At 42.7% G+C, this 20,797-nt stretch overlaps 1 protein-coding gene across 4 annotated transcripts in view; it reads right to left on the bottom strand.

Annotated features, from left to right (window-relative positions):
• Positions 1–20,797, bottom strand: part of LOC124555246 (trafficking protein particle complex subunit 5-like) — a 53,189-nt gene that overhangs the window by 13,656 nt on the left and 18,736 nt on the right. For all 4 annotated transcript variants that reach the window (XM_047129106.1, XM_047129107.1, XM_047129109.1 and 1 more), the window contains exon 4: positions 8,015–8,197. In XM_047129106.1, coding sequence (XP_046985062.1) covers positions 8,015–8,197 — 183 coding nt within the window. The remainder of the gene's footprint in view (positions 1–8,014; positions 8,198–20,797) is intronic.

Raw genomic sequence — 20,797 nt, 5'->3', positions numbered from 1 at the left:
ACTTGTGTAATCTGATCATTCCATTTGAGATCATTTCGAATAGTCACACCCAGATACTTGATGGCCGTTACCGCTTCCAAAGACTGGACATTTATTTTGTACTCTTACATTAATGGGGATTATCACCTTGTTATACGCAGTAGGTTACACTTACTAATATTGAGAGATAACTGCCAGTCATTACACCATGCATTTATTTTCTGCAAATCCTCATTGATTTGTTCACAACTTTTGTGTGTTAATACAATCAACCAGATCGTTTATGTAAATTGTAAAAAGCAGAGGACCTATTATGCCGCCCTGGGGCACACCTGAAGTTACGCTTGTTTCTGCTGAAGTCACCCCATTCAGGACGACATACTGCTTCCTGTCTGTTAGAAAACTTTCTATCCAACCGCATATGTCATCGGATAGACCATAAGTGCACACTTTTTGCAGCAAGTGACAGTGCAGAACTGAGTTAAATGCCTTTTGAAAGTCGAGAAATATGGCATCAACCTGGGGGCCGTTATCTAGAGCCTGTTGTATATCATGCACAAAGAGGGCCAGCTGTGTCTCTCATGACAGCTGTTTCCTAAAACCATCCTGGTTTCCACAGATGTGCTTCTCAGAGTCTAGAAAGGTCATTATGTCTGAACACAAAATATGTTCCATGATTCTACAACAAATCGATGTCAGTGAAATTGGCCAGTAATTATGTGCATCCGATTTTCCGCTGTTCCAATGATCTCCGATAGATGATGGATAATAATTGTGCTATATTTGTAGCATAGTCAACATAAAATCTTATGGGGATACCATCTGGGCCTGATACCTTCCTGGCGCCTAAGGATCTTAACTGTTTTACAATCCCAGATACACTGAACACTATGTCAGCCATCCTTTCATTTGCTCAATAATTGAAAGAGGGAATAGTGGATTGGATTGGATTGGATTGTTTGGGGGAGGAGACCAGACAGCGAGGTCATCGGTCTCAACGGATTAGGGAAGGAAGCCGGCCGTGCCCTTTCAAAGGAACCATCCCGGCATTTGCCTGGAGCGATTTAGGGAAATCACGGAAAAGCTAAATCAGGATGGCCGGACACGGGATTTAACCATCGTCCTCCCGAATGCGAGTCCAGTGTGCTAGCCACTGCGCCACCTCGCTCGGTCTGGGAATAGTGCTGCAGTCCTCTACTGTAAACAAGTTTTTGAAGGCTAGGTTTAGAATTTTGGCCTTCTGTTTATCATCATCAGTTACATTACCCATACCGTCAGCAAGAGAAGGTATTGAATAATTTGTAGCGTTCATAGATTTTACGTACGACCAAAATTTTTTGGGGTTATTTTTAGACTCTGCAGAAAAAATATTGCTTTCAAATTCGTTAAAAGAATATCTCACTGTCCTTCTGACGGCTGCTTTCATTTCGCATAATTTCTGTTTGTCAGCGGGGCAGTGACTACGTTTAAAACGACTGTGCAAAATTCTCTGCCTTCTCAGCAACTTCCTAATATGACTCCAGAATGAGATTTTCACTCTACGGCGGAGTGTGCGCTGATATGAAACTTCCTGGCAGATTAAAACTGTGTGCTGGACCGAGACTCGAACTTGGGACCTTTGCCTTTCGCAGGCAAGTGCTCTACCAACTGAGCTACCCAAGCACGACTCACGCCCCGTCCTCACAGCTTTACTTCTGCCAGTACCTCATCTCCTACTTTCCAAACTTTACAGAAGCTCTCCTGCGACCCTTGCAGAACTAGGACTCCTACAGCGGAGTGAAATTCTCATTCTGGAAACATTGCCCATGCTGTGGCTAAGCCATGTCTCCGCTAGTAATTATGTGCATCCGATTTTCCGCTGTTCCAATGATCTCCGATAGATGATGGATAAGAATTGTGCTATATTTGTAGCATAGTCAACATAAAATCTTACGGGGATACCATCTGGGCAGTTTTAATCTGCCAGGAAGTTTAAACTTCCTAATATGTTTGTTGTACCAAGGTCCCCTATACTTTTTCCAGGCACATACTTCTCTAGCACATGGTGGACAATACCTTTAAATTCCGACAAAAGATGCTCATTATCTTTGTGTCCCACAGTGTATGCTTGAAGCTGACTATGAAGATATTCGTTAATGACACTTTTATTTGCTTTCCCAAACAAGAAAACTCTATGCTGTTTCTTTTGTTTTTTTACAACTTCCACTGACACAGAAGCCACAACGACATTATGGTCGCTAATACCTTCTTCTACATTAACTTCCTCAAAAAGATCAGGTCTGTTTGTTGCCAAGATATCTAATATGTTCCCATCTCGAGTTGGTTTTCTAACCAATTGCTCAAGGTTGTATGTTGAGAGCGCTCCTAGAATAACTTCAAACGAACCTTTGCTTCTGCCCCCTGTGATAAATGTGTAATTTTCCCAGTCAATGGATGCTAGATTAAAGTCTCCACCTATAATTAATGGATAATTTGGATATTTACTTCCTATGTACCCAAGACTTTCCCTGAAACATTCTGCAACATTTGTTGCGGATGCTGGTTGTCTATAAAAACAGCCTAATACAGTGGTCAATCCTTGTCCGATTGACAGCTTTATCCTGACATTTCACAGTCCGACCCAGTATCGATCTCAACTGCATTTAAACAGCTTTTAACTGCATGGTGGGGTGTAAGACGGATGGAGAAGGCAAGGGGCAGGTTGAGGTGTGAGCGGGATGTGCCCGGTCGATCTACCAGGAACTGATTTCGTGCAACCATGTGGGGTGTGGTAATCTTAATAATAATAATAATAATAAAGAAAAACCAGTGTTTCAGTAATGAGACTCAGTGCTTTGGTTTAGAGGGAGTCACCAGTGAAGAACAATTTATGTTCCCTTCTATGCTCCTAAGGGGCACACATGCCTTTAGTGGTGCGGCAATTAAGAAAGATAACAATTATGTTGCTGATTAAGAAAGATAACAATAAATAACAAGGCATGCTAGAAGAGCCGTGTGAGCTGGTTCAGAGAAATAATTTCTGAAAGCTAACAACTACAGTAAAATAGGACAAGTTACTACCTCTTAATCAAGGGGGGAGCCCTCACTCTTAGTGGAGTCTCTGGACAGGATGGACCATGAATGGCTTACAACCTTTGTTCAGCATCATCTTCCGGTGCAGGAAAACTTAAAACCTGCTTCAGTGGCACACTTGGTAGCAAGGGGTGCCAAAACAGTCAGAGATGGAATGGTAGTAAAATTGCCTGGTACTCTTGTCGCACACTACGCTTCACTGCACTACTTACACCACACTTTGTACACCAGCAGTCAGTAGATGCACCTCGAGGGAATGCAGCTCAGGAAAGCAGTGCGGAAAACACAGTGGCACTCCTCTTGTTAAACAAGCCGTGACAGAACACTGACACCGGACGCATGGTAAGAACCCTGCTGTTCGTGCATACCTCGGTGCGGTAGACGACAATGCGAGCCACACGGTGTTGTACAGACAAATCGCCAGGAGCAAGGCAGGGAGGTGTTGCCTCATTGAAGCAGAAGGAGAGACAGGCCGAGCGACGGTTCAGCATGTGTGGCATCCGGAAAGCATGACCGTCTAAACTCTACCTCTGAGGAAGTGATCAGTGACAGTGTTGGGGGTGGGGGATATGGTGGTATGTTGGTTGGCATGTTCTTCACTGATCGCTGGTTTTCGCTCTGCAAAGCCCCTGTCCTGCTGCTACAAGTGGAGGTGATGGAAGGAGATGCCACAATGATAATCAGAAATGTGGTGGTAGGAATCAGGTGGGCATAGGGAGACGTAGTTTTCTGTGATGGGAATCAAGGATGATTGTGTCGAGGGAGCTGGCATTAACTATGACAAGCAGGGTGTTAAGTAACAATGTATAAGAACAGCAAACAGTAAATGGGGAAGTAGTTCATTTGTTTGGTATAGGAGGGCAGACTGCGAGCAATGAACCAAAGTTGTTGGTAAACAGGGACACAGATTGTATCACAGAGGGTACATCCCTCAATTAACCACCACAACATGTAACAAGACTGTTGGAACCTCCAACTGCAAAGAGCATGATAACATCCACCTCTGGTTTTACATAGAAAATTATTGTTCTTTCTGATATCGTAAAGTTTTCTCATTACAGAGAGTCAATTCGTTGGGGAGAAACAGAGGATGTTCAAATTGAGTAAGATATAGTTCAGTATTAGCTTTGGGCTGATTCTGATCCGTTGGATGGGTGAAAAAAGAAGTAGTTTCCACAATAGGGACAGGCGAAGACAACTATAGCATGACAATATGGGCATGGCATTAAATATGAGGCAAGTGGAGATAACAACTCTGTGCAGATGACTTTTTTTTATTTTAGTTCACGTTGAAAACTTATGGGGCTGTGTTATGATCATGGTGGTGAATGGTATACCAATGTCAGCAATATTGCATATCTAGTTTGGACAATTTTTATAAGTGCTGCAAGTGTTAGTTTAGTAGGTGGAAGGCAAAACTTCTTATCTAGTATATGGGTTGTAGGAATAAGAGTTCAGAGAAAGATTATATACAATAGAGAAAGAATAATTCATGGATATCTGTGCATGGGTAGTTTAGTCTTAATAGGACTAGACTGGTGAAGGTTATGACCTGATCAGACATGAAACGATGAGTGTCTTTGTGAATGGAAGGAAATTATGATCCCGATCAGTAGAATATGATGTGAGACTGGGTTTTAGCAAAGAGCAAAGGAACTGTTTTGTATTACACAGACAAGCCATGTTGCCTAGCGGAAACACAACAACAGCGTGGAAAATGTTTTATTACATAATCAGCCTCAGGTCATTCAAATAGTACCATTAACAGTTACGACTGTTTAAAAAGACAAAACAATCGGACAGTAAAATACTAGGATACTAAATTACAAATCAAACTAACTTCTTTCCACAACTGAATGACCTGAGGCAGATACACACATTAAAACATTGTGTATTATTGCAAATGGAAAGAGCAAGGATAGCGGGTTGACTGGCAAGGTAGCACTGGATGAGGCTAAAGGTAGAAGGTTGGGTAGGGCACATAGGGATATTATTATGATGTAAAATGTTGTAGCAGACCCAGAACAACAAAGATAACACACAAATGGAGGAATAGATTATTGAAATGAAAATGAAAAAGGTAAGAATGTGGGCTAATATAAAGAACACAAAACAAATACTAACCATCATCGTACAGAGGCATATAGGCAATCATTTTTCCCTCGCTCTGTTTGGGAGTGTAACAGGGAGAGAAGATGCTAGTTGTGGTACGAGGTACCCTCCACCACGCACCATATGGTGGATTGCGGAGTATGTATGTAGATGTAAATGATTATAAAGGAAATAAAAATGAGAAAGAGGAAGCAAGGTTCTAACGGGTTATCATCAGCTAGCCATAACATTCTCATGACTGGTGAACACGCCAAGGCAACAACTTAGTTTTTTCAAAAGTATCCGATGTAGCCCCAACAGTGTAATTAAATGGTTGATCAATTTGGGGAAGGGGATCAAACAGTGAGGTCATCAGTCCCATCAGATTAGGGAAGGATGGCGAAGGAAGTCGGCTGTGCCCTTTCAAAGGAATCATTCCAGCATTTGCCTGAAGCTATTCAGGGAAATCACAGAAAACCTAAATCAGAATGGCCGGATGTTGGTTTAAACTGTCATCCTCCCGAATGCAAGTCCAGTGTGCTAACCACTACACCACCTCACTCGCAACAGTGTAATGTAGTATAGCATAGTATAGTATAGTATAGTATAGCACAGCACAGCACGTTTGCTTAAGAACGAGTAACTTCACTCGACACCAATGAGCTACATGTTTATCACGAGCTACATGTTTATCACTGGTAAAGCTGGAGAATGTTACTGATGAATTAAGAATGTGTCAGATGGATACTACTTTACATGAATAGGGTTCTTATGTGATCATATATTTTCTTCAAAGGCAAGTCGTCAGATAGTACCACAGAAAGTTGACAAAACTAGACAGTGAATATGCCTTACAGAGTTGAACAACCACTAAGGTGAAAAACAATGGTCTGCATTCTTCACGAGTACCAAGTGACTAACTTACACTGATCGGTAAATGAAAAGAGTCAGAGATGGACAGTTTCAATTTCTGGCTGTCACTATCAAAGTAAATGAACCCCATGGCAACTATAAAAAAGACAATTTCACTTCAAATGATTTGGGAAGTAATAACAGTTGTAGATGGGTAGAAGTTACATCCAGCACAGAATGGGAGATTTCAGGAGCCCAACACTATCAGGTAGCCCTGCAATAAATAGCTATCTGATGATAGAGTTGCTACACACTGCCCCCGTCATTTCACCGTGAATCATGGGTTGTTCAAATGTTCTGTTGCTGTGAACAACTACGACATCAGCTAAGCAAACTCTTTTACAACACTATGCAATCAAAAGTACTTCTCCATAACATGAAGATTTACCAGCTAAAGTACAAACAATAACACATAATAGGGATTAGTCATGATATATCAATACATTCTGTGAAGAGTGTGTGTGTGTGTGTGTGTGTGTGTGTGTGTGTGTGTGTGTGAGGGAGAGAGAGAGAGAGAGAGAGAGAGAGAGAGAGAGAGAGAGAGAATGGAGCACAAGCTCGGATTGTGTCAGAGATGGGGAGGGAAATCGGCCGTGCCCCTTCAAAGGAACCATCCCGGCATTTGCCTGGAGAGATTTAAGGAAATTGCAGAGAATCTAAATCTGGATGGCTGGACGCAGGTTTCAACATTATCCTCCAGAATGCGAGTCCAGTGCGCTAACCACTGTGCCATCTAGCTCAATGATTTAACATAAGAGGCAGCTGGGTTAATGCAGTTCCAGGTACACTATGTATGTGACACCAGTGTTCACTTCTATAATAATAGATGTGTAATATCTCGAGGACATTGTTGCCAGGAATTTACCACACGTAAAGTGATCTGCACAATAAAAGTTGTCCATTCACAGCATATATCATCTCATGCCACTGGAGTGACCTGAAGTGTAATATCACCACTTTCGACTCACTTTCAAATAGTAGAGGTATCAAGAGGTTAGTGCAGCTCTGTCCAAAATCCCAGATGCATTTACAGTCAGAGAAAGTCATTTCTTCCTGTTCACGCAGTCTTTCAATACATGTGACACATGCAACAACTGCCAGAAACCTAAGAGAATGTAGCTCTAGGGCACATGGACGAGATCCTCTGACCCTTTACTGAGTCATGCTGGTGCCACCGCCAAATCTTTTATTTCTTAGGATGATAGCTTTCTATCGCAGTAGGTGGACAAACTGTCACAAGATGAGGGTATCAAAGAAGATCAGGGTTTAAAAGCTGATCAACAGTGAATTCATTAGAGATAGAGCACAAGCTAGGATTGGAGAAGAGGGAAGGAAATGAGCCATGTCCTTTTCAAAACAACAATCCCAGAATTCGCCTTAAGTGATGTAGAAAACCTACATCTGGATTAGTCTGACGAGACTTAACTGTCAACAAAGGTCTCACTCTAATACTATAACCGATGCGCTCAAAGGCCTTTAACCTTAAACAATATGTATAGTATTTCCTTGCAATACGCACTGTAGTTCGGCCAACACCTTCTAGGACTACTGAGCAGCTGGAGACTGTTCTTCTCGAGTAGCAGCAAATTGTTCCCGAGAAGTTCATCAATAATGTCACAGTTAGTGACATGATGGTGCAAAGCAGAGTTGGTGATTTGTGATAATCACACACTGTATTACAGTGCTGTAACTATTTTGTCTTTGGGTGTCCGGGAGTAATTACTGCGCCTAGATCATATAGACAAGATTTTCAGAGCAACTATAGTGTAGCAAGTTATACATAATGTGATACCTTCACATAATGTATGATATTATGTCTGATCCAATAATTGTTTTAAATATGTCAACAGAGAACCTTAATATTTTGACCACTGGCGGTTTCTCCATGTTAAGGTGTTAAGTTTTTAAATGTCTGTAATATTAATGTGTCATATGAGAGAACAGCAGGTAAATTACTTACAAATCCACATCCAGTAAGAAAACCTTCAATGATGCCAGCAATAAAAACTGCACAATTCAAACTTCCTTTGTCTTTTGGAATGGATATAAACTTATTTACAAGTGGTTCTTTCTCAGTTATGAAGTACACTGTATCATCATCGGTAGCACGCTCCACTTTATCTGCTTCCCTTCCAAACAGAGACTAGAAAAAAAAGAAAAGAAAAGAAAAGAGGGAGAGCATGAGATTCAGTACAACAGCAAAATACTGTAAATATTAACATAATCACAATTCTTTCAGTAGTCACTGAAACAGTTCTACAACAAACAGGTTTTCAGAATACTTTCTTACGCACCAGAGGACCTATCACTTTCCTAAAAATGTGTATAGGTATATAACATTATCCGAAGATAAATATGTGGCATACATTATGCAATTAAAAGTTTTTTTTCCATGTGGTCAAGTATACTATGCAATGACGATTTGTGACAAGTCAAGTCTGACAGAATCTGAATGTAGATACAGGCCTTTGGTGGGAAGTTCACTTTTGACTGAACAACCTAAATTTTATGGCCACATAAATAGTTGGTCAGGTGTGCTCATGTGACAACTAGGAGAGCATCACCTGCAAAAGGCAGTACCTGTTTATTAGCCTCAAACTACAGTGCTGCACAAGTACGGCTTCTGTCATGGACGATTAAAAAAATCTTAGTCTTGAACTACACACAAATATAAAATATACAAATGTTGTGTTTGGGACCCCCCCCCTTCCCCTACACACACACACACACACACACACACACACACCTCATACATTTGACAATGTGTTTAATATAAAATATCTATGTATTCGGTTTCCTGGCAAAATGTCAATTTCTGACTAAAAAGACATATTTTGTTGAATGCTCATGCTGTGACAGAATGGCTTAATGTAGCTAGCCAGGAACCAGAACAGCAGACTGTACCAACTGAAGTTTAATCGGTTCTTGCTGAAAACAGAAATCAAGAGTATAGTTTCCAGACACCAATTTGTGGCATTACCTCTGTAACAGTTGTCTAACATAACACAGAGCCAGAACTACTATGAGATATTCCCTTCATAAAATCGTCAAATTGCAGTACAGTGTATAACAAGTCATAGCAAGTGATGTATGACACGACACCATGTCAACTGCAGCACAATGGACATGTAACCAACTGTAAGCTAGCAGTCATTGTCAAATATGTGCAAAAGCTGTCCCTGAGAAAGGTTAAGTAGCAGTAACATACGTACAAGGAAACAATCTGTTCTGTACAAACAAACAGATGGTTGCATGGTGAGCATGGGATATCACAGACAATGGTAACCATGAGTATAGTAATAGTGTCCTTTCATGAATGCTGAGAATCCTGGACAACTGATAATATTCATAATTTACCAGTGCTAGTTGAGGTACAATAGAAATCAAGTACCCTATTAGAAAGCAAATTTCAAGCATCGATTTCTGGTCTAAAGGGTCAAAAATGAAGGAACTGTCCACCACTATCAAGACATTGTACAAATCTAAATAAATTTGGTCACTAATGTCCAAGCAAATAAAAACAGAGATGTTAGCACACAAGACAAACTTTCTATGACTAACACAAAGTATTATTATTATTATTATTATTATTATTATTATTATTATTATTATTATTATTATTATTTTATTACATGTACAAAAAATGGGGAGCCTGCAAAAAATCTATATTATTTATGACAAAAATTGTAAATCAGGCACTATAATAAAACAGTTGTCAAGCCTGAAGTCTTATTCTAGTGGAACATTTACACTCCTCAGAAAATGTTATATGGAAGATATCCCAAAATAAGAATGCATAATTCTAAGAAAGATACTTGGCCCCATAAGAACAGACGATGGGTACAGACTGCAATCAGAAAAAACCAACTATAAAACTGATAAACTCACGGCAGACATCAGAAAAAAGAAGACTGAAATTTTATAGGCATCTCCACACACTCCCGACATGACTCTCCCAAAGAACTGTGACATACATAGAACAATTCGAAACCATAACCCAGATCCACATCACATAAGATTTAGAAAAGGCATTTCCACCAGAAACCTATAAAGACAAAAAATTAGCAAATGGAAAGTACTGCAAGAGAATGAAGCCACCACCAGACCAGGGATTAAGTGGACTGAAGAAAGAAAAAGACTCCACAGAGAAAAACCATGAGCTGCTTCAAAACTCACAGGATTGAAACACAATAGCTTTGTGTGACCTGATAGGACCCAATCACATCTAATAATAATAATAATAATAATATTAATATGCTGCATGGGTGGGCAGGGACAACACAGTAAGGTCATCAGTCCCTGATTCATGGGATAGTCCAACAGCCAGAGGTAAAATCGAGGCATTGAAAGGAATATTGATGCCAGAGATGAGAAATAACTGTATGAGAGAAGAAAGTATATGGGTCCGGCTGGTCTGCAGACCAGAAAGCTGATACCCTCCCCAGAGCCCATATACTGCAAGGCTGGTTGGTTGTTGACATTAAAGGGACCAAACTGTGAGGTCATCAGTTCCTCCCTCCTCTATATGTATCGAACCACAAATAACCCTCAGAAGAAGGATACAAAAGGCAAATCCTGGGTAGTCTGATTGTCAGCATGACACAATAAGACAGAGATAAAATCAAGGAGAAGTACGAGGGGAGTGAGACGGCGTAAGGTGGGCGAGCCACTTTGCCCAGAATGCAGTTGGAAGTCTCTGGAGCATGGTATGCAGTGGGAGATGCACCCCCTGCATCCCACCAGCACCACCTTACCATACGATACCCCAATGAAATGAGAAACATAGACAGGATGATAAAAGTATAGGAAAGATAAACCATTAAAAACAGCAAACATAAAAGAACTAGGAGAATGGAAAGGTGGGAATGGTAGGGGATAGGCAGACCACTGAGCAAGGGTCACCATGGGACCCCTGCACCAGAGCAGGCAAGGGGTGCTCCTCCAATTCCCCGTGCAGTCAATGAAGCCAAAGAGCCCCACCTAACAAAGACGAGTGCTCCCTGCCGTCGTTGGATAAGCAGCTGCAGCAGCAAGTCATATACTCCTAACTCACTCATTTGTTACATAGTTTAATTCTTAATTTCTTTGCGTGTTTTTGGTACTTGCATTGTTTAATTCAAAAATTTCGGGCATATTATAGTATTTGAGAGTTGTAGCATCGCGTTTTAGTACCTGAATAGTGTAAAATCGCGTAGTCTCCTTCCGCCGCCGAGCAGTGTATCAGCAGTGCGCAAGTAGCAGCATTACTGCATTTACTAGGCAATCTTGTATTTTAATAACCGTTTAAATTTTGTGTCGATTTGTTTGTGCTCTCTGTAGGTTAGTTCAGACGTTCTTTGCACAACAGTTTTTAGCATGGATAGGGACTGCAACTGCTGTGTTCGGATGCAGGCTGAGTTGGCATCCCTTCGCTCCCAGCTTCAGGCAGTGTTGGCTTCGGTCACACAGCTTGAGGCTGTTGCCAATGGGCATCACTGTGGGGTTCCGGATGGGGGTTTGTCGGAGATGGCCAGCTCGTCCCACGCATCCCCCGATCGGACTACGACTGTGGTTGCCCGGGATACTGCCCGCATTGAGGCTGATCCCTAACCTGTGGTAGAGTGGGAGGTCGTCTCAAGGTGTGGCAGGGGGCGAAAGACATTCCGGAGGGCTGAACGGAAGGCCTCTCCAGTTTGTCTGACGAACCGGTTTCAGGCTCTGTCTCAGGCTGATACTGATCTTCGGCCTGACATGGCTGCTTGTCCTGTTCCAGAAGTTGCCCCTCAGTCTGCGAGATCCGGGCGGTCGCAGAGGGTGGGCTTACTGGTAGTTGGGAGCTCCAACGTCAGGTGCGTAAGGGGGCCCCTTAGGGATATGGCAGCAATAGACGGGAAGAAAACCAATGTGCACTCCGTGTGCATACCGGGGGGAGTCATTCCAGATGTGGAAAGGGTCCTTCCGGATGCCATGAAGGGTACAGGGTGCACCCATCTGCAGGTGGTCACTCATGTCGGCACCAATGATGTGTGTCGCTATGGATCCGAGGAAATCCTCTCTGGCTTCTGGCGGCTATCTGATTTGGTGAAGACTGCCAGTCTCGCTAGCGGGATGAAAGCAGAGCTCACCATCTGCAGCATCGTCAACAGGACTGACTGCGGATCTTTGGTACAGAGCCGAGTGGAGGGTCTGAATCAGAGGCTGAGACGGTTCTGCTACCATGTGGGCTGCAGATTCCTCGACTTGCGCCATAGAGTGGTCGGGTTTCGCGTTCCGCTGGATAGGTCAGGAGTCCACTACACGCAACAAGCGGCTACACGGGTATCAGGGGGGGTGTGGCGTGGGCTGGGCGGTTTTTTAGGTTAGATGGCCTTGGGCAAGTACAGAAAGGGTAACAGCCTCAACGGGTGCAGGGCAAAGTCAGGACATGTGGGGACCAAGCAGCAATCGGTATTGTAATTGTAAACTGTCGAAGCTGCGTTGGTAAAGTAACGGAACTTCAAGCGCTGATAGAAAGCACCGAAGCCGAAGTCGTTATAGGTACAGAAAGCTGGTTGAAGCCAGAGATAAATTCTGCCAAAATTTTTACAAAGGTACAGACGGTGTTTAGAAAGGATAGATTGCATACAACCGGTGGTGGAGTGTTCGTCGCTGTTAGTAGTAGTTTATCCTGTAGTGAAATAAAAGTGGATAGTTCGTGTGAATTATTATGGGTGGAGGTTACACTCAACAACCGAGCTACGTTTATAATTGGCTCCTTTTACCGACCTCCCGACTCAGCAGCATTAGTGGCAGAACAACTGAGAGAAAATTTGGAATACATTTCACATACATTTTCTCAGCATGTTATAGCCTTAGATGGAGATTTCAATTTACCAGATATACACTGGGACACTCAGATGTTTAGGACGGGTGGTAGGGACAGAGCATCGAGTGACATTATACCGAGTGCACTATCCGAAAATTACCTCGAGCAATTAAACAGAGAACCGACTCGTGGAGATAACATCTTGGACCTACTGATAACAAACAGACCCGAACTTTTCGACTCTGTATGTACAGAACAGGAAATCAGTGATCATAAGGCCGTTGCAGCATCCCTGAATATGGAAGTTAGTAGGAATATAAAAAAAGGGAGGAAGGTTTATCTGTTTAGCAAGAGTAATAGAAGGCAGATTTCAGACTACCGAACAGATCAAAACGAAAATTTCTGTTCCGACACTGACAATGTTGAGTGTTTATGGAAAAAGTTCAAGGCAATCGTAAAATGCATTTTAGACAGGTACGTGCCGAGTAAAACTGTGAGGGACGGGAAGAACCCACCATGGTGCAACAACAAAGTTAGGAAACTACTGCGAAAGCAAAGAGAGCTTCACTCCAAGTTTAAACACAGCCAAAACCTCTCAGACAAACAGAAGCTAAACGATGTCAAAGTTAGCGTAAGGAGGGCTATGCGTGAAGCGTTCAATGAATTCGAAAGTAAAATTCTATGTACCGACTTGACAGAAAATCCTAGGAAGTTCTGGTCTTACGTTAAATCAGTGGCTCGAAACAGCATATCCAGACACTCCGGGATGATGATGGCATTGAAACAGAGGATGACACGCGTAAAGCTGAAATACTAAACACCTTTTTCCAAAGCTGTTTCACAGAGGAAGACCGCACTGCAGTTCCTTCTCTAAATCCTCGCACAAACGAAAAAATGGCTGACATCGAAATAAGTGTCCAAGGAATAGAAAAGCAACTGGAATCACTCAATAGAGGAAAGTCCACTGGACCTGACGGGATACCAATTCGGTTCTACACAGAGTACGCGAAAGAACTTGCCCCCCTTCTAACAGCCGTGTACCGCAAGTCTCTAGAGGAATGGAAGGTTCCAAATGACTGGAAAAGAGCACAGGTAGTCCCAGTCTTCAAGAATGGTCGTCGAGCAGATGCGCAAAACTATAGACCTATATCTCTGACGTCGATCAGTTGTAGAATTTTAGAACATGTTTTTTGCTCGCGTATCATGTCATTTTTGGAAACCCAGAATCTACTCTGTAGGAATCAACATGGATTCCGGAAACAGCGATCGTGTGAGACCCAACTCGCTTTATTTGTTCATGAGACCCAGAAAATATTAGATACAGGCTCCCAGGTAGATGCTATTTTTCTTGACTTCCGGAAGGCGTTTGATACAGTTCCGCACTGTCGCCTGATAAAGTAAGAGCCTACAGAATATCAGACCAGCTGTGTGGCTGGATTGAAGAGTTTTTAGCAAACAGAACACAGCATGAAACTTCCTGGCAGATTAAAACTGTGTGCCCGACCGAGACTCGAACTCGGGACCTTTGCCTTTCGCGGGCAAGTGCTCTACCAACTGAGCTACCGAAGCACGACTCACGCCCGGTACTCACAGCTTTACTTCTGCCAGTACCTCGTCTCCTACCTTCCAAACTTTACAGAAGCTCTCCTGCGAAACATGCAGAACTAGCACTCCTGAAAGAAAGGATATTGCGGAGACATGGCTTAGCCACAGCCTGGGGGACGTTTCCAGAATGAGATTTTCACTCTGCAGCGGAGTGTGCGCTGATATGAAACTTCCTGGCAGATTAAAACTGTGTGCCCGACCGAGACTCGAACTCGGTCGGGCACACAGTTTTAATCTGCCAGGAAGTTTCATATCAGCGCACACTCCGCTGCAGAGTGAAAATCTCATTCTGGAAACGTCCCCCAGGCTGTGGCTAAGCCATGTCTCCGCAATATCCTTTCTTTCAGGTGTTAGTTCTGCATGTTTCGCAGGAGAGCTTCTGTAAAGTTTGGAAGGTAGGAGACGAGGTACTGGCAGAAGTAAAGCTGTGAGTACCGGGCGTGAGTCGTGCTTCGGTAGCTCAGTTGGTAGAGCACTTGCCCGCGAAAGGCAAAGGTCCCGAGTTCGAGTCTCGGTCGGGCACACAGTTTTAATCTGCCAGGAAGTTTCATATCAGCGCACACTCCGCTGCAGAGTGAAAATCTCATTCAGAACACAGCATGTTGTTATCAATGGAGAGACACCTACAGACAAAGTAACCTCTGGCGTGCCACAAGGGAGTGTTATGGGACCATTGCTTTTCACAATATATATAAATGACCTAGTAGATAGTGTCGGAAGTCCCATGCGGCTTTTCGCGGATGATGTTGTAGTATACAGAGAAGTTGCAGCATTAGAAAATTGTAGCGAAATGCAGGAAGATCTGCAGCGGATAGGCACTTGGTGCAGGGAGTGGCAACTGACCCTTAACATAGACAAATGTAATGTATTGCGAATACATAGAAAGAAGGATCCTTTATTGTATGATTATATGATAGCGGAACAAACACTGGTAGCAGTTACTTCTGTAAAATATCTGGGAGTATGCGTGCGGAACGATTTGAAGTGGAATGATCATATAAAATTAATTGTTGGTAAGGCGGGTACCAGGTTGAGATTCATTGGGAGAGTCCTTAGAAAATGTAGTCCATCAACAAAGGAGGTGGCTTACAAAACACTCGTTCGACCTATACTTGAGTATTGCTCATCAGTGTGGGATCCATACCAGATCGGGTTGACGGAGGAGATAGAGAAGATCCGAAGAAGAGTGGCGCGTTTCGTCACAGGGTTATTTGGTAACCGTAATAGCGTTACGGAGATGTTTAACAAACTCAAGTGGCAGACTCTGCAAGAGAGGCGCTCTGCATCGCGGTGTAGCTTGCTCGCCAGGTTTCGCTGTGCGTTTCTGGATGAGGTATCGAATATATTGTTTCCCCCTACTTATACCTCCCGAGGAGATCACGAATGTAAAATTAGAGAGATTAGAGCATGCACGGAGGCTTTCAGACAGTCGTTCTTCCCACAAACCATACGCGACTGGAACAGGAAAGGGAGGTAATGACAGTGGCACGTAAAGTGCCCTCCGCCACACACCGTTGGGTGGCTTGCGGAGTATAAATGTAGATGTAGAGTAGAAAGCACCTTTGCGGGAGGAACATAAAACCACATGAGCCACTTTGGAACCAAAGGTAGCATGCCAGGACTATCACCACAAAGCAGCCAATTTTGGACAGTCTAGCAGGATGTGGGCCACCATCAGGTGAGCACCACACCAGCAGTAAGGTGAGTCCTCACCTCTGAGAATTAGGCCATGTCCCTCTGTTTATTTGGGGAGTCCAGGGTGAAATGTTCCAAGTTCCAGACATCCAACAATCAATGGCATAGAATCGACCAAAGGTCCAGTTCTGGAAACCCCATTTCCAAAATCAGCATCCTAGTAGCCAACTTTGCCAAAATGTCAGCATGTTCATCATGGACATTCCCTGAGATCTCAACATGTTGGTTAGTTGGCTGGTTGGCTGATTTGGGGGAGGGGACCAGACATAGAGGTCATCAGTCCCATTGGATTAGGGAACGATGGGGAGGGAAGTCGGCCATGCCCTTTCAAAAGATCCATCCCAGCATTTGCCTGAAACGATTTAGGGAAATTGCAGAAAACCTAGATCGGGATGGCGGATGCGGGTTTGAACCGTCGTCCTCCCGAATGCGAGTCCAGGGTGCTAACCACTGCACTACCTCGCTCAGTATCTCAACATGTCCAGAGGTCCAAACAAAGATGACTGTCCATCCGTCTAGCTTGATGGAGGTCAGAAAGAAGATCCTGGACAATTGTGACTAATGAGTGATGAAGGTAGCACTGGTCTATAGGGTTAAGGCTGCTCAGGGAGTTGCTGCAGATTATAAGCATCTTGTCAGTGCAAGAACGAGCATGGCCAAGAGCTCGTTTGATGTCAACCAGTTCAGCAGTGAAGACACTGCATCCATTCAGCAAAGAGCATAGTTCACTGCACCATGCATGTGTGTGTGCAAAATGTTCATCCATTTGAACCTGGAAATGCGTCGAGGGCAGCAAAAAACAGGTGATAAAACACCATGGGATTAGCTGAATCATTTGGTCCACAGAATAAATCAAGAAAGATCTGAAGTCAGGGTACATGCCATGGGGGTGTACACAATTGCTTCCTGACAAGAGACAGCAGAAGTCTTAGGTCAGAGCAGAGACACTGTAGTCAAACTGCAATAGTAATTCCAGTTCTGGGTATCTGTTGTGGGAGGTGGACCTCTCCACTAAGAAAAAGGACATGATATTTTGGATACTTAGGGGAGCTGTGGACATGTATAGCGCAACTGAGTAGCTGTTGTTAGTGCCCGATCCACAGTGGAGGGATCAACGCCTCCACAAGTAGGCTATTCAGAGGGCTAGTTCAAAAGGCTCCTGTTGCAAGCCAGACTCCACAGTGGTGTATTGGTTCCACTGGCCACAATGCTGAGGGCGGTGCTGAACCATATGCCAGACTCCCATAATCAAGGTCGGACAGGATCAGGGCTTTGGAAAGCTGCAGAAGGATAGTGCGGTTTGCACCCAAGCTGGTGTCACTGAAGCAGCAAAGTCAACTGCTGTCAAACATTTTGAAAAAAGCGTATTTGTGCAATCAGCTGTATAATGACATATTTATTATCAGCCAGTTTCATAGTAGATAACTGCACGGTACAAAAGAGATTATTATAAAATGAAGTATTTGCAGGCAATGTAGAGAATAGGGGGAAAATAATAAAGGTTTTTAAAAACTACAGTACTTACACAGTATACATTAATGGATCACAAATAACTGTCGTAAGTCGGCCTGAACATAATTCATATAAATATGCTGTATATTAGCACAATTAATCTAAATCAAATGTACAAAAAATGCACCTATCAAGTCACTTGACTGGAAATCATCACACAGTGATTAAGTGAGCAAGTGTTGGTATCATCAAAACTGAAGCAGTAAGATCCCAACTATCTATAGGACGAGCCCACAACACACCCATGGCAAGTAGGTGCAGCTGAGCTGTAAACCTGGCAATCACAGTCTCCTTGGGAAGCAACAAGGGCCTGATAATACACCCGACAAGGTACAGGCAAGGAAGTAGACGGCATTAAGATTTCACATGCAGCTAGTCTTTAGTTCTCATACTTGTCAGCTTTTTACCAAAGTGGAGACCCCAAAACTCAGTACTGCACAACAATGCCCAAGTGTCTGGTACCCAAGTAGGGTTCTAGGTTAGGATGAACCACAGTATGACTACAGAAACACATGACTCATCTTTTTGTGGGAGAAAACTGGAAGCCATGTAACAGGGAGCTGTAATAAATGCAAAAGTCAACATACAGTGTAAAAAAAAACACACAAACAAACCTGGTCTGACAGATCTCAAGGGCTTGCTCTATGGCAATAAGGCACTGAGTGCTGAGGTATGCCACTTTCTTGGACCCATGGAGAGCTGAACAACTTACTAACTCCAGCTCAAAACAATTGGAGGGATGCAAATTGACTAATATAAAGTGGTATGGAAACTAGAAAGATCTGGTCATGGAGGCTGCGTAACATGGCATAGCTTCAAGCAGTGTCATATGCCTTTTGTAGGTAAGAAAAAAACTGCAATATAAGTTACTGTTTAGAAAAATTCCAACCTAACCAAAGGACAGGTTGAAAATCACCCCTCCAGGAAACCATGCTGAAATGGGGACAAAATGCACCATGATTCAAGAATGCAACACAATCATTGCCCTACCACCCTTTCTCAGAATTTGCAGAGCACACTGGTGAGGCCAATCAGTTGGTAGCCACAAATGGACATTGAGATTTTGGCTGGGTTCAATATTGGGAAGATGATAGGATATTTCCAATGCCAAGGGAAAATCAGGTCTACCCAAATACATTTAAAGACCATGAGTAGATAGAGTCTGAATTTCATTTAGATGTTTGATTGTCTCATTATAAATCAAAATATGGCCTGGGATCTTTTCATGAGAGTCAAAAACTTGAAGTAGCTCCCAGTTGATGAAAGGTTGACTATCTAGATCTGGACCTCCAGGCTGACAAGAAGAGTAAAGAACAGGAAAGGTGGGTGGGGGTGCACAGGGGTGAGAGCAGCAGGTGCCCCCGAGTCAATACACACAATGGGGCTTTGGCACCACTACCAACCCATCTCGACTCCACACCATACCATGATCACAACTACGGGGACAACGCTTGAAAGAAGAAGGCACTATAATAAGGGGAAGTGTGGAGGGGGGGACCTGGCCAGCTTGGATGCAAGGCTAAAGGCCTCCTAAACCAGTGACAATGCTTACCAAAGGACTTCAATTCCAAAAGGAAATTCAGGAACTTAGATCTGGAAGAACAAAGCACTTTTGCAAAGAAAACCGAGGCAAGGGAGCTACGAGGGTGCATTTAGGGTCAAACTGCAGGGGCAGTCCAGCAAAATATGGATCACCTTGAGGGGATTGAGGGGGGAGGGGGGCAGCACAACTACAAAGTAGAGTAAAAGACCATAAGACCATGGGTCAACTTGGTATGGCAGATACCAAGATGGCACAGGATGACTGATTCCCACTAACAGAGGCAGGAGGAAGAATGTCACATGGCTGGAGTCCCTTTAATCACACAAAGTTCATTAGGCACAAGGATTGTCCCACCCAGAGTCATTCCTCTGCTGAGCGAAAAGGAATTTGACATGAGACCGGAAATATGTCCCTGGACTGGGCATGGAGAATGGGTGGTACTGCAAAACACTTAGCTAGCAAGACAGTCTACAGCGACATCCGCACAGGCAAATAATAAAAAATGACTATTAAAATTTTGCAAAGCTAATATTACAAATACTATCTTTAAACTTAATCTTAAAAAGAATGGTTGATTCAACTCTGACTTTGCAGAATCACATGAAAAACATCCAAACTCTTCAGGAACAAGAACTTACCAAACTTTGAGATAAATAAACTTTATTTGTGAAACCAGATGATTTATATTCTGGATGTTTTATAGCTTGTTTTTACAAGAAGTTATGGTATTTTGGTATGGTTAGTGATGTAAATACCAAAGAGGAAGATATATCAATAAAATTTCTACATCCTCATGGACCATCAAAGTCGTATTTCTGGTCCGAGAGAGAAGATCCATGTGCGATACCCATCTCTCTTGACATTGCAACTGTGGATCCTCTGAACACAATGACTGGGAGAACTTACAGATTCATTCAAGACATACGTTAATATTCAGGTTTCAAAAATACTCACGAATGTCAAGAGCTAGTGACCTAGAATTTAGAATTATTTCAATAGAGATTTTTGTAAAAATACAACAAATATAATCCTAAATGTGTGTTATCAAGATTAGATTTTTGTTTAAAATCATGTTCCCTCAAGCAAAGTATTTAATCTCTTATGAATTATTCAATAACAATTACTTTAAAAGTTTTTTTATGCAAAATTAACGTTGTTAAACAAGTGTAAACTCAACACTCTGTAAGCAAGAATGAAATTTTTTTAAATTATTTTCATCTATGAAGTAATAAACAATGAAGGAGTGAAAACTCATTAAGAGGGGTAGGACGTCAGATGGGCCGACTTGGAGCAGGAGAGGCTCCACAGGACATTTTAATTTCCACTGTCTATACTTTTACAAGTAAATTCATAAAAATTTGTCAGCATGACCAGGAAGGATTCAGGATTCACACTCGTAGCAGCAGAAGTTCAAAAACATAAAAACATAATTTTTTTACATGTGAAATTTCATCATTTTTTCACTTACTATTGGCTGCATTTGTTGCTATAGGTACACTTTTCTTCATAAGTAAGCGAGGCTGTTCGATGAATTTTGCACAGCATACAAACCGTACTTACAGGTGTCTGAAACTCTAGAATCTATTTAATTTATGAAAAAATGA

This window comes from Schistocerca americana, chromosome X, assembly GCF_021461395.2.
Source record: "Schistocerca americana isolate TAMUIC-IGC-003095 chromosome X, iqSchAmer2.1, whole genome shotgun sequence".
In the NCBI taxonomy this organism is placed as follows: Eukaryota; Metazoa; Arthropoda; class Insecta; order Orthoptera; family Acrididae; genus Schistocerca; species Schistocerca americana.
This window is presented reverse-complemented; position numbering and strand designations above follow the sequence as displayed.